Below are 15,950 nucleotides of genomic sequence, written 5' to 3' on the forward strand. Positions count from 1 at the left end.
TGAAATGACATAAGTGGGTGTTCCTAAATGTTGAGACAAAAATGCCAACTTAGACTGTTGTTCTATAACAGTATCTGTAGAGTATTGTTCTATTGTTTAGTGCGCTACATCTTATCACCTAACCTTTTGCACCTTTTATAGAATTGCCCCCGTTGTTATTCCATAGGCAGATTTGGTTTCCATAGAAATACTTTGAAGATGACCCAAGTCAACTAAGATTCGTTATAAGCTAGATAACTCCTATTTAATGCAATATGTATAGTATATTACCCCTTAAATAAGATCATCCAACAAAAGATGGTTTAGAGTACATTATCCACTTCACTAAAGAGTTTACAGCCTACGAATGGTCATCTAAGGCAGTGTTCTTCAACCACTGGTCCGTGGACGGTTCCGGTCCACAGAAATTTCCTGCTAGTCCACAGGGCCAGCACGTGTATCAGGCCCAAAACAGTGTTTTTAAATCGCCGGGCCACGGTGTGATCAATGCGGCGTTATCTTCGAGCCAGCTCCCTCTTCCTCATTGATTCAGTGCACAAAGCCCGGGCAGTGGCTCCTACGCGCGTCCTACGTCTGAACCGGAAGCCTTCTCTCTGACGTTGTAACGTCAGAGGGAGGGCTTCCAGATGAGGCACGGGGCATGCAAGGAGTCGCTGCCCGCAGCTGTGTCACTGCATCAGTGAGGAAGAAGTAGCTGGCCTGAAGATAATACCGGGGACGGCATAAAATGGCCAGGTGTGAGCAGGCCAGAAGGTAAGGCATAGCATGGAGGGAGGGAGACAACAAAGGTAGGGGGGAATCATTTTATTTTTGAATTTAGTGATTGAATTATGTCAATTTCGAGAATTTACATCTGCTGTCAGAGTGTTTTGTGTAGTTTAATTTTGTGGTTAGCCATTATGTGTTGTTAATAAGATTATATTGTATATCTGTGAAAAATGAATGGAAAAAATAGTGTTACAATTAGTACTATTATGGGAGTGGGGTCTGAAGTGGAGATTTGGTAGAGATGGGCAGGGGGGCGGTTACTTGAAATGGGCAGACTTGGTGGGCTATAGCCCTTTTCTGCCGCCATTTTCTATGTTTCTATGTTTCTATGGTCTGGCCCATGACTTAGCCCGGTGTTCTTCAACCGCCAGTCCACGGACCAATGCTGGTCCACAGAATAATTCTTTTATTTCTGCCGGTCCATAGGTGTAAAAAGGTTGAAAAACACTGATCTAAGGGAATGGAAATAAATGGCCTTGGCCAAAATTACAATGAGTAACAAAGACAATTTAAATTCAGGTTCCCACCAATAGGGTCTAGTATAACACCCAACCACCAAGCATGCCAGTTCAACTAGAATTTGCTCATAGGACCTGATAAAAAGAAAGCTTTTTTGCAACAAGCCATTCCCAATCACTGAAGCTTTTACAAGAGAAAGAAAGAATGGAGGAATAGCTTAATGGTTAATGCAGTGGACTGAGACCCTGGGGAGCCATGTTCAATTCCCACTGCAGGTCCATGTGATCCTAGGCAAGCCAATTAACCTTCCATTGCCTCAGGTGCAAATAACTTAAATTGTGAGCTAACCAAGGACTAAGAAAATTTCTGCATATAAAATATATACACTTGTTTGATTATACTACAGAAAGGTGGCGTATTAAATATATGACTCCTTTATAAATAGCCCAGTCTTCCAGGCCACATTAGACTAAGCATGAAGAAGTTCATTTTAGACATTAAGGCCCAGATTCTATTAATGGCACCTAAATCGGCCAGTGTCTACAAAATCGGCACCGGCCACATGTCTATCACGCTTAGGCTCCGTTAACAGAATCAGGGCTAGTGATGCCTAAGAAAAAACTTAGGCACCAGTAATTTAGGCCAAGGTTTTAAAGGCCTACATTACTGGTGCTTAAGTTTTTTAAGAATTGGGCCTTGTGGCACCTAAGGCCATATCTGGCCCCTAAACACATCTAATTTAACCTTAGGCACTGCTAGCTGCTATGCTGTACATATGATTCAGGTGCCAAACTGGATCTAGCCGTGTCTATTTTTTAAAATAGACTTTTGATTGATTTTAAACAACATGGTCAATTACCATGCTGATTAAATCCAATTAAAGCAATCATGATAGGCACCATTTATAGAATACAGCCCTAAGGGACTGATTCTACATATGGTCCAAAATATGGCTCTCAAAGTGTTGGGTTAGAAAAAGAAATTTGATAGTTACTCCTTTATTCTTACAATATCATTGGCTGCCAGTTTTTTTTAAAAAAATAGGATTCAATTTAAGGTTTTGACACTTACACATAAGGCTTTCTTTTCTCATCAACCTATTTCCATAATTTGACAATCCCATATGCGCCCGTAAGAACTTTGAGATCAATACAAGATAATAGATTAGTTCTTCCTTTGCCAAATATAGCTAGAGGAGAATCAACCATAAACAAGGCTTTCTATTTCATAGCACCACAATTATAGAATCATCTTCTGCGAGAATTGAGACTGGAGGCAAATCTTAAGGCATTTAAAATAATGTTGAAAACTTTTTATTTTCAAGAAGCATTTGGAGAAAATTTGACATTGGCAGATTTAGTGCGCATATATTAGTGAAAACGGGTCTTTAAATGGGTCTCTGTGGTACAGAATTGATATAAGAATCTTTTTTTCTTTTACTTAATTGTTGAAAGTTGTTGTATTTTCTCTTTAGAGCTGTCGTATTTTATATCAAGTTTCTTTCTTTTTATACATTTATAATTGTAAACCACGTGGACCTGTCGGAAGAACAGGCGGTGTAACAAATTTTATTAAAACATAAAACGTAGCACCAACATATTGGCACTGACTAGAATGATGCTTAGTGTGATTCTACAAGGTACATGTATCTTTTATAGAATCATGCAACTTGTAGGTGCACCAATTTGAGATAGCTAAAACCAGGCCTACATGCCTGCACTAAGGGCTCCTTTTACAAAGGCGTGTTAGGGCCTTAACGTGCGGAATAGCGCGTGCTAAAATGCTACGCGCCCTAGCCTCTATCGCCTCCGCGCGCTAATCCTGTGCAGGCGCTAAAAATGCTAGTGCACCTTTGTAAAAGGAGCCATAAGTTGTGCATGGGTCAGGCATATTCTAAAAAAGTGTGCATGGTGGGAGTGTGTTGTGCAGTGGTTGCAGCAACAGCCTTAGCACTCTGAGGTTATGGGTTCAAATCCCTCGCTGCTCCTTGTGACCCTGGGCAAGTCACTTAATCCTCTCATGGCCCCATGTGTACTAGATAGAGTTTGAGCTTGCCGGGACTGATAGGGAAATATGATAAAGTACCTGAATGTAACCCACTTAGGATATAAGTGGTATATAAATAAATAAACTTTTAGGAGTGAAAACAAAAAAGGAGAAACTGCAGAAATGATGTACAGGAGTTTTATTAAAGGCAAATAGATGTTATAGGTAAAACATCAGGGTGAGAGAGATGTGGTGCTAGTAGGCAAGGGGCAAAGGGTAAGAGAGAGATACAGTACTGGGAGGGAGGGGCGAAGGGTGAGAGAGAGAGTGGGAGTGAGGAAGGGGCAAAAGGTAAGAAAGTGATGCAGTACTGGGAAAGTGGGAGGGAGGGGGCAAAGTATGAGAAAAAGATGCAGTACTCGGAGAGTGGGAGGAAGGGAAGGGAGCAAAGGATAAGAGCATGATGCTGTACTGGGAGAGTGGGAAGAAAGGGAAGGGAGCAAAGAATAAGAGAGTGATGCAGTACTGGAAGAGTGGGAGGGAAGGAAGGGAAGGGGACAGAGATGCTGTGGAGGAGGAAGGCAAGGGGGGAAAGAAAATAAGAGAGATGTCAGAGCTTTGGGGGAGGGTGTGGATACAGAGAGAAGAGAGAGAAAAATGGTGAGGGGATGAAGCTGAATTGAATCATATTTAAAGGTGAGAAGGAGCACAAGTTGGTGGAGAGGGTATACAGTTAATGGAAGGGGCATAAAAAGAGGGACAATGCAATATGGAAGGGAGAAAGAGGGCAAACAGTGTATGGAAGGAGCAGAGTGTGAGGGTAGACAGTGAATGGAAGGGACAGAGAGAGTGAGGGTAGACAGTGGATGGAAGGGAGCTAGAGGGTAGACGCTAGATGGAAAGAAGAGAGTGAAGAGAAGAGAAGAAAACCAGAAATTAAAGATGGCAAAAAATAGAATTTTTTTTGCTTTAGAATAAAGTAGTATTGTAGTTGCATTGATAAATGTGTATAGATAGAAAATGGAAAAAAGGTAATCTTTTTATTGGACTAATTTTAATACATTTTTTTACTAACTTTTGGATACCAAAACCCCCTTCTTCACGTCAAGACAGGATACTATAAAAGCAGTATACTGTACTGACCTAAGGAAGGAGGCTTTGGCCTCTGAAATCTTATTGAAAAATATATTAGTACAATAAAATGGCATTATCTTATTTTCCATTTTTTGTTTTATTTCTTTTTGTTAATTTTTAATGTGTTGATTGTTCGTATTAGTCAGTTTTTTCCAAAATTTACATCTGCTATTTTTATATTTTGCACAATATTAGGTGATATGTGCCATTGTTTCTATTTCTTTGATGATGCATTGTATGCAGAGTTTAGCTTCTTGGCAGTTCAGTTTAACTTTTATCTAGATATTTCTATTGTTAGTTTGTATATACTTATCCCATGCTTAGTGAGGATCTGTTTGTGTGAAAGAGGTCACTGAAAGTCAATGTAGATCATTCTGTACTAATCCAGCTTCTTTAGTAGCTTGGAAACAACAGTATTTCTAAACCTTAGTGATAAACTTGAACAGTTATGTTGGACATTGATATTCTTTTGTCTGTTTGGGCTGTTTGATTTATCACTGAAAAGGCAATAAGCTACGTTAATAATTCCTGGAAATGACTGCACTCTTTTACAAAGCAGCGGTACTGATGTTGTTGCAGTAAACACACAAAAGCCTGTAGTAAAAGAGGCCCTATGTTATTAGTGTGTGAATTCTGAGAGTTGTGCTTGATTGAATGTTTCTTTTCTTTATTTGCTGGCTTTGTTTTGTTGCTTGGAAATGGACATTGTCTGTTTATGCTGTTTGGTTTTGCTTCACACTAAGAAAAGCATCAAGCATGTGCTATTGGTTTGCTTTTATAGTGGAAAAAAAGCGCAAAGTTATTTGTCTGTCATATTCTGATGGCTGTTCTTGATATGTTTGCAATTGTGTCTGTTTTGCTCACAAAAAGTCACTTCTTGCTTTATTTGTTGCTGGATTAAAATATCACTAGTATTGAGCTTATGTTTGGTTTTCTATGCACAATGAACCTAGCATGCCTCACAAGTTGTACTTTTAGTGATGTTCTTTCAGCCAAAATAAAAGTTAGACCGCCCCCCCCCCCCCCCCCACACACACACACACACAATAGGCTTAAAGGAGTTGATTCTGTATAGGATGCTGGTCTTAGAAGTGGCTGAGAATCGCACATCGGCATCCTACAAAGAATGGCATCTGCCCTAACAGACAGATGCCTAACCCTGCCTAACTTCCCCCCCCACCCAGGATTCTCTAACTAGGGCCCATGTAACAGGCACCAGTTACAGAATTGTACCTACCTGATCAGGGATCCCGTGCTATCAGCTGATCGCGGCAAGGGAATCCCTGATCAGCTGAGCCGGCAGGCCTTCCTGAAGCCATGCCTTTGGGGAGTCCTGCCGGCTCAGCTAGAAGAAAATACCCCTACTGTGATCTGCTGAGCGGCTGCAGCAGGGGACCCCCCAATATCAGCAGGAGGGATGCCTACTCCCTCCTGCCAGAACACCCGACCCCCGTCTGTAAAGTCCTCCGGCAGGAGGGATGCTCATGCCCATTACATCCCAGGATGCACCTATGGGAGGGGGGTCTTAGGCATCTGAGCCAATCAGACCCTTAGGCCCCTCCCTCGTACATCCCAGGATGCACAGGGAAGGGGAAGACTCACCTAGGGCCATTTAAGCTCACCCAAGGCCACTTCTGGGTGAAACCAGTCTTGAGCGAGCTTAAGTGTCCCTAGGACTCTCCCTGCACCTGCGACAAACACCTACAGTGTAGGTGGCCTGCCTTGTTTGGGTTGGTTTTTGTTTTTTTGGTTTATTTTTTTTTTATAAATGTGCATCCCATTTGGCTGTCAGACAGTTGAAGGATACCTACCACTGCCTAAAATTGGGATGCCCATTTATAGAATCTGCCCCAAAGTATTTATTTGCAATGCCTTAGGCTCATAAAATTACATAAAATCATATTTCTATTTTGATTGGGGAGATGTGGGGAAGAAAAATAAGACTGTGAGGATGGAGAAGGGATGAGGCTGAAAAATACACTTCAATGCGAGGATGGTGAGGAGACAGGGATGAAAATGTGGGGATGTTGAGGGGACATAGATGAATCTTTGTCCCCACATCACTCTCTGCTTGTGAGCCCATGGTAGCCCCCATCAATCACCTCAGATAGTCCTATGATCTTCCTGGAAGTTATCCAGATATTCAGGACTTTACCCCAACACTCCCCTGTCCCAGAATCTCCTCTGGCCTCCCAACTCATTACCTGCTTCTTCCCCTGACTCTGGTGTTATCATTTTTTAAAATAGCAGGACCTGGCCACAAGCAGTATTTAATGCACTGCTAGGAGTCAGGAACTACCATTTTGAAAGATGGTGGTATTAATGGAAGGACTTATTTGGCATTGCTCCTACCTTTAGATGAGGTTTTGGGTCATCATTCAAGGGAAGGACATGGTGCTAAGTGAAAAAACCAGGGTGGGAAAAAGAGAAATGCTGAACCTAGTGGTACAGGAAGGGAAGGGAAAATATAAAATGTTGGTCTTGGTGGAAGTGGGGAGAAGGAAAAGTGAGAGCTGCAGAACCTGGAAGGGGGAGGAGAAGTAGAGATTCTACTCTTGTAAAATGGAAGGAAGTGAGAAGGAAATGCTGAATTGGACAGGAGGAAATAGAAAGGACAAAGAGAAATGCTGGACCCAGTTTGGGAGGAAGTGGAGGGGGAGAGAGACTGGTGTCATAAATCTAAGTAAGGAGATATTTGAAAGACACATACAGTAGATTAATGGAGATGCATGTCATTGGCACATATTGGTCAGTGTTGTGGCCTCATGTGGGAAGATATTCATTGGCTCTCCTTCAGCAATTTTAGACTCAAGTGGCCCCAGATTAAAAATGAGTGAACACTATTGTTCTATGGAATCTAGAGAAGGATCTCTATTCCCTAGAACTATCACCCACCAGCATTAGTTAGTGATGTGATATCCTCCTGTAGTACTGCATGCCTCACTCATATGCAGATCTTCTTCTCTTTCTATTTCTTTTACAGCTCGAGGGCTTGTGGGCGATGATGAATATTTGGAAATCTCAGCAATCACCCGAGAACAGTCAGGGCACTACGAATGCAGCGCAGCCAATGAGGTTGCAGCACCAGATATTCGAAGAGTGAAAATTGTAGTAAATTGTAAGTGCCACCACATGAAAGTTGCAAACCTGAAATTCCCTTTTTCCCCAAACAATTGCTCAGTGGCATAACAAGGGTGAGAGGCAACTGGGGGGTGGTGCCCTTCCCCCACCTCTACACACTCCTTCCCCGCCCTCTCCTGCCTCAGGCACACCGCTTCCCTTCCCCTGTTTGTAACATTCCTGGCATGAGCAGCAATCCCCAAGTAGGAAGGATGCAATTCACTAAACAAATGTAGGCACACCGACTGGGCTGGCCGATCCAAAAACAAGCGCTTGTGTAAAAACCCTGCTCTCTGCCTCGATTCTCCTGCTCTGGCCTCCCTGCTCCCAGCCCCGATCTCCTGCTCTTAGCCCTGATCTCCTGCTCTCTGCCTCGAATCTCCTGCTCTCTGCCCCAATCTCATCTTATACCGCTTAATCAAGCCTTTTAGGCGGTGTACAAAAGTGCTAAAACAATGTGTTAAATAAAATATATTTTAAACAAACAAAAACAAAACCAGGAGTAATGACAACTTTTAAAAACGTTGACAAATGGGAACAAAAGGGAAAGAAGGGTTAGAACTACAATTGATAAAGAGAAAGAGAACATGCAAGGGGGAAAAAACAGAAGGAAGAGGAGCTTGAGGTAAAAAACCTCCTGCTCTCTGCCTCGACTCTTCTAATCTCAGCCCCGATCTCCTGCTCTCTGCCCTGACTCTCTTGCCCTTCCCCGCAGTGCAAGCCTGTGGTTTTAACTCACGGGTTTAAAGCAGGTTAAAACCACGGGCTCACAAAGTTAAAAGTAAAAAGGGCTCTCAAAAAGTAAAGTTAAAAAAAAAGTTTTTTTCCAGCTCTGCTGGGCACGGAGGGCCAGCGCATGTGCAGACCATCTACAGATGGTCTGAGCATGTGTTGGGATCGCTGAAGAGCGATCCGTGCAGTTGGTTAGGGGCGTGATTCCGATCGTCATCATTTTCATGAGGACACATAGTGAATCAGCCCCTCCAGACCTGGATCGGATCAGTAGGCCGTTTTGTGAATCTGGCCCTAGGGCCCTGATGTTCTAAACTTACCTTTAAGGATCGACACTAAACCAGTTCTAACTGGTTTAGTGTCAAAATATTTTAGCTTCCAATGCACATAATGGCTCTGCGTGGTCTTTTCTGTGCTTCGTAGCACCCTCCAATAATATTATGTAAATGTAGTATAACTAGGTCATTAAAATTAAAATGAACACTCTAGGTGATGCTTAGATATTGCCTGGTGATGCACAAAATGAAGCGCTGCCCTTTAATGCTCCAAAATTACTGGCTGCTCTGGAGGTGCTGGTACCATTGAACCACATGTGCTAAAAACATGTCTCAGGTGCGTGTGTTAAAGGTGCTTCTCATGTGTGTGCATTAAAAGTGTACACCGGCAGGTTTGGGATACTGATTGCATGAGAGATGAAGATAAATTTATCATACCCGATGGGGAGGAGCCATATATGCATGTGTTAAACTTGCATCTCATGTGCGTGTCTTAAAGTCATGTGTCATGCTTGTTTATTAAAAACATCCTGGCAGGTCTAGGGCTGCCAATTGCATAAGAGGTGGAAGGTCAAAAAAATGTGAGGGTGGCATATACAGTATGCAGGGTCCCACAGAAGCAGTGTAGAAAAAAGCATTTGCATGGTTTGCTGGTAGTTCTCCGCCCCTCCCCTCTGGCTATGGATACTTAAGACGTGTGTTCATGATGCACTACCATAAGGCATGATCTGATGGGATTTCCGTGGAACTCTGTAGAGCTCATTTGCATGCAAAGTTTTTGCAGCATCGCTCAACTTTTTGAAATCAGAAAATTTACCAGCACTATTAACGATCCACAGGATTTTAGCAGTAAGTTTAGAACATCGGGGCCTAAGTATGGGCCTGCCTTGAAACAATGATCTTGTATGACTTTTCATTTATTTATTTTTAGGAGGGGGGGGGCGAACTTGCCTTGTCAATGTCAATGTCAATTGCCTTGTAGATCCTCCCTATATCTTCGATGCTAAAAACACCGGCGCTGCAGTTGGACAGAAGGGAATACTCCGCTGCGAAGCCTCAGCTGTGCCATTAGCAGAATTCCAGTGGTACAAAGAAGACACCAGGTACTTAAGCATTTAATTGGCTTTTGTGTGTGCAAGTCTACTGAGTACTATTCAGTAATGGAGTGTATAAGTGCTATTATGTATAATTGCATGTGGGTGGGGCATGGATGGACATGGGCGTGTCTTTTATAATATTTTATATGGTGCGGACATATGTTGCATGCAGAGGCATAGTAAGGGGGTAGGGGGCAGTCCGCCCCGAGCGCTGGCACCCCTCCTCCTCTCCATCCCACCTCTTCCCACTCCTCCCTTCGCCACATGCATGCCCCCTTCCCTTCGCCTGCACCTCTAGTTGTTCACTGCTGCAAGCAACAAATTCAACGTGCTCCTTGCGACCACATAATCTCTCCCACTGATGTCATTTCTGGGTGCTCCGCACATCAGAGGGAGAGCTGACGGAGTCGCAAGGAGCACGTTGACGTTCTTGTTGCTCACAACGGTGAACAACTAGAGGTATGGGGGTAGGGGCGAATGCGCGGCAGGGGGGATCGGGGAAGGAGCGGGGGCGGAGATGAGGATGGCGGAGGGGCACCTCTCACCCTTGCTATGCCATTGGTTGCATGCACTGCCTGTGCACATAGGCATGCCAACTTATGACAGGCATAGACCTAGGGAAAGTGGGCACACTTAATTGTAGGCACTTCATTGCTGACTTACTCTACTGTTCTATAATAGAATCTTGGTGCCAAGATGCTGTTTTAAAATTGTGCTCAGCGTGAGCCACTAACTTAAAATGCCAATTTATAGAATTTCCTGCTTAAAGGGCAATTCTAAAAACCATGTTCTAATACTTGTATGATACAACAGGGAGTCATGAGGAAGAAATGTCAATCACTCAGCTGTGGACTTAAGTTCAATATACAGTACTTTACTGATGGTAGCACTGCATAGACTCGACACTGGCAACGTTTTGGCAATAATGCCTTTGTCACGAGTCTATGAAACTCTAAATATGAATGCTCTTATACAATATTGAGATGTTAATCGAAGTTCGATTGTAGAAACAAGCATAAATGCCTGCATAAATTTCACTGGTGCCCAGAGCTAAGATAAGTCTATGCAGTGCTACCATCAATAGAGTATATTTTGAACTTAAAGTCCATGGCTGAGTGATTGACATTTGTTCCTCTTGACTCCCTATTGTATCTTGTTTTTGTCATTGAGGCTCTTTGTGCTCTCTCTCTCTCTTCAGTGTCTAATACTTAGAGAGAGGAAGAGATAATGGTTACTGCGGATGGGCAGACTAGATGGGCCATATGGCCTTTATCTGTGTGTATATACCTAGGAGACCAATCCAAGCATTCTTTCAGTGAAAAAGTGTTTTCTGAGGTTACCTCTAAATCCGTCCCCTTTCACCTTCATCCTATGCCCCCTCATTTCAGCGTTTCATTTCAATTGAAAGAGACTTTCCTCATGTGCATTTATGCCACCTAGGTATTTAAACATCCCTATGATATCTCCTGCTCCCACCTTTCATCCAATATATACATACTGAGATCTTTAAGTCTGCCCCATACGCTAAATGATGAAGACCACCAACCATTCTAATAACAGACTCCATCCTGTTTGTAAGGAATGTGAATATTAGGCTTATAGTATTATACAGTTATTTGCATTATTGTTACAAGATCTCCTGAGAAATGGATCCTATGCCTTGCCATCAGACATTCATGTTGGGTAACAACTGAGACTCCCTTCCTTTAGAGACTGTGAACCTTCATGGCATCCAATTAGTCTGGAGAACAAATTCCAGGGTTGGGAATTGAACCCATATTTTCCCCATGGTGGTGCACAGCACTTGCCCCAGAGCCAGCCCTTACTAATGCTGCCGTTTCTATTTATCACCTTCTTTGTTTTTGCAGATTAGCCAGTGGCCTGGAAGGAGTGAAAATTGAGAACAAAGGTCGCATGTCCATGCTGACTTTTTTTAACGTGTCTGAAAAAGACTATGGAAACTATACATGTGTGGCATCCAACAGGCTGGGAAACACCAATGCCAGCGTCATTCTGTATGGTATGTACTTTATAACAGGACTAGAACAAGTAGAACAGTGAAAGTTGCACTCTAGCATAAAATATGTCCAAATGGAATGGTTTCACTGATGAACCTAGATTTGATGAATCTTTTCGTACTTGGATATATTAGTGTTCAAGTGAACACTCGGTTATACCGACAAATTTAAAACAAACTTAAAAACTCCCTCCCATGAAATAAAACGAATGAAGGAAGATCATCCTCCCTTCCCGCTCGTGTACTGACCTTTTATGTTCTTCTTTCCTATTAGATATTGTACTTCTCCCCCTTCCCCGATTGTTTCTTTAACCCCCCTCTTCTACGAGACTGCGCTAGCAGTTTCTAGCGCGGGGAGCTGCACTGAATGGCCTGCGCTGCTCCTGACGCTCATAGGAACTCAATGAGCATTGGGAGCAGTGCAGGCCATTCAGCGCAGCTCTCTGTTCTCTCTCTGCGCTAAAAACCGCTAGTACGGTTTTGTAGAAAAGGGGGTAAGTCCTGTTAGTGCTCAGTCTTAATTATGTTCCCCCTAAATTTTAAAATTTTGTAATATGATTGATGTTAACTCTCTTGACAATTTTTTAGACGGTATTTCAAATTTTAATACAACTTGGAAACTTTGCAAATGGTGCTCCAACTCTGGGCCTTCTCAAGATGTCCCCGGCAATGTTACAGTAGCATCAGAATAGACTAAGAGACTCCTGGCATGCAAGCAAAGTGTGGATCCCTCAAATTCTGTAACACTGCACACATCTTTTGAGAACCCCCCTGACTTGCCCTTGCCCCTCCCATGGCCACACCCCCTTTTGATTTATATGCTATAGGATTTGGGTGCCCAGGCTTCTAGAATAGCATGCAGTCAGATGCACATGCAACCCATAATTGCTGCCAATTGATATTAATTGGTTCATTAATCAGTTAATTTGCATGCACATCTCTGGATCATGCCCATTTTTGGGTCCAGATATTTGGGCAATGTTTAGAGAATCTTGGGGAAACTTCAAACAAATCAGGTTGTTCCTATCAGTTCCATATTATCATTAAATAATTTAGCTACATTTGCAAGCCTTGAGGGTTTCTTCCTAATTAGGAAATTCTATAATCTGGGTACTCATATTTACATGTCCATTGTATATGTAAATGTTTAGAATATTAGCATGTTTGCATGTGTACATATATTCATGTATAGGCTAGCAAGGTACCTAGGTACTATTCTGTAAATACCTATTTAATTTACATACAAACTCATTTTAGATAAGATGTAAAAAGCCAGAACTGAGACATCCAGATCTGGACATCTCAAGTTTTACTAGCATTTAAGAACAGAAACTGCTGACATATAGGCTGTTATAAAGTACAGGAGAAATGGATGTTTATGCGCCAAAGAAGTAAATCTATAAATGGCGCCTAAAGTTAGATGCTAATTCTGCGCACAACCTTCAGTGCGGAAATATGTTTTAATGGCATTGAAATGGGGCTAATATGGCAGATCAGCATGGAAATACACTTACACGCCCAGTTATAGGATAGCACCTTAATGCATGCATACACAACTGCAAAGTGGGCATTACCATGGGATGGGCTTGGGTGGGTCAGAGGTGTTTCAGAAAATTGTGCGTACTCTTATAGAATATACACTATCAATCCCCAACGGCATATAATAAACTTTAAAGTGCCTAGTTTCTAAGCAATCTTTCTTTCTTCAGATAATACATTTCTAAGTACCTCTATGGTCTTCGGTTCCAGCTAACCACCAGCCAAATTGTTTGAAGGCTTGTTTCTCTTTTTGGCTTTTATTCATCATCAGACCTTAGTTTTTTAAAGTGCTTTTGCTCTATACTCTATGTTTTGTGCAAATCAATAAACTTTTTCTTATACAACTTTAAAACTTATGTACTTAACTTTAGCTATTTCTTCATTCTTTTTTTTTTGAACCTTGGGAAGGTCCTTAAGGTTCAACAAGTTTCGTCTGAAGGCTTTTTCAAGAACAGGTCCCCCCTATTGTTTTGCTCCACAGCATCCCGACGTGTGTTCTTCTATGTTCTTCTACTCTTATAGAATAGCATGGATTTATGGCCAACTTGCATGCCAGGATTTATACCTGGTTGGTGTACTAATTGTGCCCAACACTATTCTATAAAGAGCACTCATCCTGGAGTGCCTTTTATAGATTAGCACTGGGTGTCATTTACTGAATCTGGCCCCGAGAGCAGGTGGCATATAAACATCCATTTTACATTACATTACATTACATTAGTGATTTTTATTCCGCTTGTACCTTGCGGTTCAAAGCGGATTACATAAGAAGAGAACTGGACATTTCCAGGATGGTACATGACAATAGAGAATACAGTTTGAGGATAGAGACTTAATAACAGAATGATAGTAAAGACTTAATAACATCGGAAGAAAAAAAAATATTGAACATATTGTGGAGGGGCCATGGAAAAGCCTAGCGCTGGCAACCCGGCTCCCGCCCCAGGCGCAGGACGGAGCGCTCCCTGGAGGACTCCCGCTGGATAATCCCAGTAGAAAATAGCATACACTGCTCACTTGGTAAAGTTCAGATTTTTCTTTTTATTATCCCCAGTTCAAGGCACTGGGTCTCAAGTAGTCCTTCTTGGCTGAGTGGACTTGAAACAAACAATACATCAGCACTGCTTTTCCTTTATAAGAGAGTCCAGACTGCTGTTCAGGTAGATAAACCAAAAATAAACAAAAACGTTTTTTTCTTCAGTTTCACCAATTGTGCCTGGGGATACTTCAGGAAGCTTTTCCCACCTGACCCACTTGAAGTACAATGCCCCCACTACCCTTATGCTCCTGGGGTAGGGGCTGGGGAACCATCCACCCTTTTCTGACTGGTTTAAGTCCCCACCCAAAAGTTCCCCTATTCAGGGCTATGTAACGTCAGGTCACTGAATTCCCATTCAGGCTTTTCTCAGAGGTTAATTAGGGTTCCCACCTCCTTTGCTCTCTCTGCAAGGCCTATCTCTCGGGCTCTAATTGACCCATTCACACTTCCTTACAGTCCTGCCTAAGGGAGAAAGAACGCTGCACAGAAAGACATTAACTTTCATTCCCCTCCCCCATTCATTACCTCATTGACTGTAATCAGATAGGAGATCCCAGGCTGCCAGACTGCACTCCATTTCACTTCCTTCAGAGACCTCTATATCTATCTCCATTAGGGACTCCCCGCTCTCTGAGGCTGGATGGGAATTCCCTTCAGGGGCAGCTATCGGCCAGCCCTGCTCTGGAAGCCTTTCTCCTCCCTTGAGCTTCTGCCTGGGAGCCAGAAGTTTGTTAATGCGTGAGGGCTGTAGAGCAGCCTGTTCTTTAGCCCTGGACTGTGAAAGAAAACTCTTAGCTGTCTCCTTCCTGCTCTGCACGGCACGTCTCTCTCTTGCAGTTCCTGAGTTCCCCTGAGTGTTCCCAGGTGTGTTGGTTTTATGCTGCAGGCTCGTTCCCACTCTCCCTCTGGGTTCGTCTTGCCTGTCAGCTCTGCCCCTTTCCTTAACCCTTCCTGGGCTAGTTTTCTTCACCAGAGGCTTTACTGGAGAACTGCCCAAGGAATTATAAAAGGAATTATAGTGCCCTAAATCAGATATTGTGGTTTCTGCCCTTCTCTCTCTGCCTTGCCCTGCCTGTTGGCTCTTTGTAATAGGAACAGGGTTAATGGGTAGCTTCCTGGGCTTAGCAATAGGGGCAGCCCTTTGCATGGCAGGGTTGAAAACCGGGTTTAAACTGGTGACAGGAGCTTCCCTGTCACAATATCCACAAGTTGAAAACCAACACATACATTTGTTTGTGCCAGCACATATCCCTTTATCTTTGTCATTTGAGAAATAAAAATATGTATTTTCCTAGCACTAACACTGAGACCATAATCCCTTGCCATTTGGCTTTTTTTTTTTTTGGGGGGGGAGACAAATAACACTGGGGGTTTAAAAGGGCAACCTCCCCTAATCTGTCTAGTGGAGTCCTGCTTAATAGGAACAATTTGCGAAAATCCAAATATGCTTTGTAGCAGATATAAATAGGGATGGAGATATCGACCATGCTAGATTTTCAGAGGATTTTGTTTGTGAGGAACTAGCTAAACTAAAGGTGGAAAAAGCAATGGGGCCAGATGGTATACATCCAACGCTACTGAAGGAAGTTCTTGTGGCTCTACTGGCTTAAGTTTTTGATGCTTCTCTAGAGTCAGGAGTGGTATATTTAGATTTTAGCAAAGCCTTTGACAGTGTTCTAACAAATAAACTGTGTTCCCTTGATATGGGCCCCAAAGTGACAGACTGAGTCAGGAACTAGTTGAGTGGAAGGTGACAGAAGGAAGTGGTCAATGGAGATCGCTCT

At 42.8% G+C, this 15,950-nt stretch overlaps 1 protein-coding gene across 1 annotated transcript in view; it reads left to right on the forward strand.

The window, feature by feature from the left end:
- The window catches only part of OPCML (opioid binding protein/cell adhesion molecule like), a 653,953-nt gene that overhangs the window by 590,899 nt on the left and 47,104 nt on the right, over positions 1–15,950 (forward strand). The window contains exons 4-6 of the mRNA XM_033918426.1: positions 7,331–7,465; positions 9,457–9,577; positions 11,440–11,591. Coding sequence (XP_033774317.1) covers positions 7,331–7,465; positions 9,457–9,577; positions 11,440–11,591 — 408 coding nt within the window. The remainder of the gene's footprint in view (positions 1–7,330; positions 7,466–9,456; positions 9,578–11,439; positions 11,592–15,950) is intronic.

The sequence above is a fragment of the Geotrypetes seraphini genome, chromosome 13, assembly GCF_902459505.1.
Source record: "Geotrypetes seraphini chromosome 13, aGeoSer1.1, whole genome shotgun sequence".
NCBI lineage: Eukaryota > Metazoa > Chordata > Amphibia > Gymnophiona > Dermophiidae > Geotrypetes > Geotrypetes seraphini.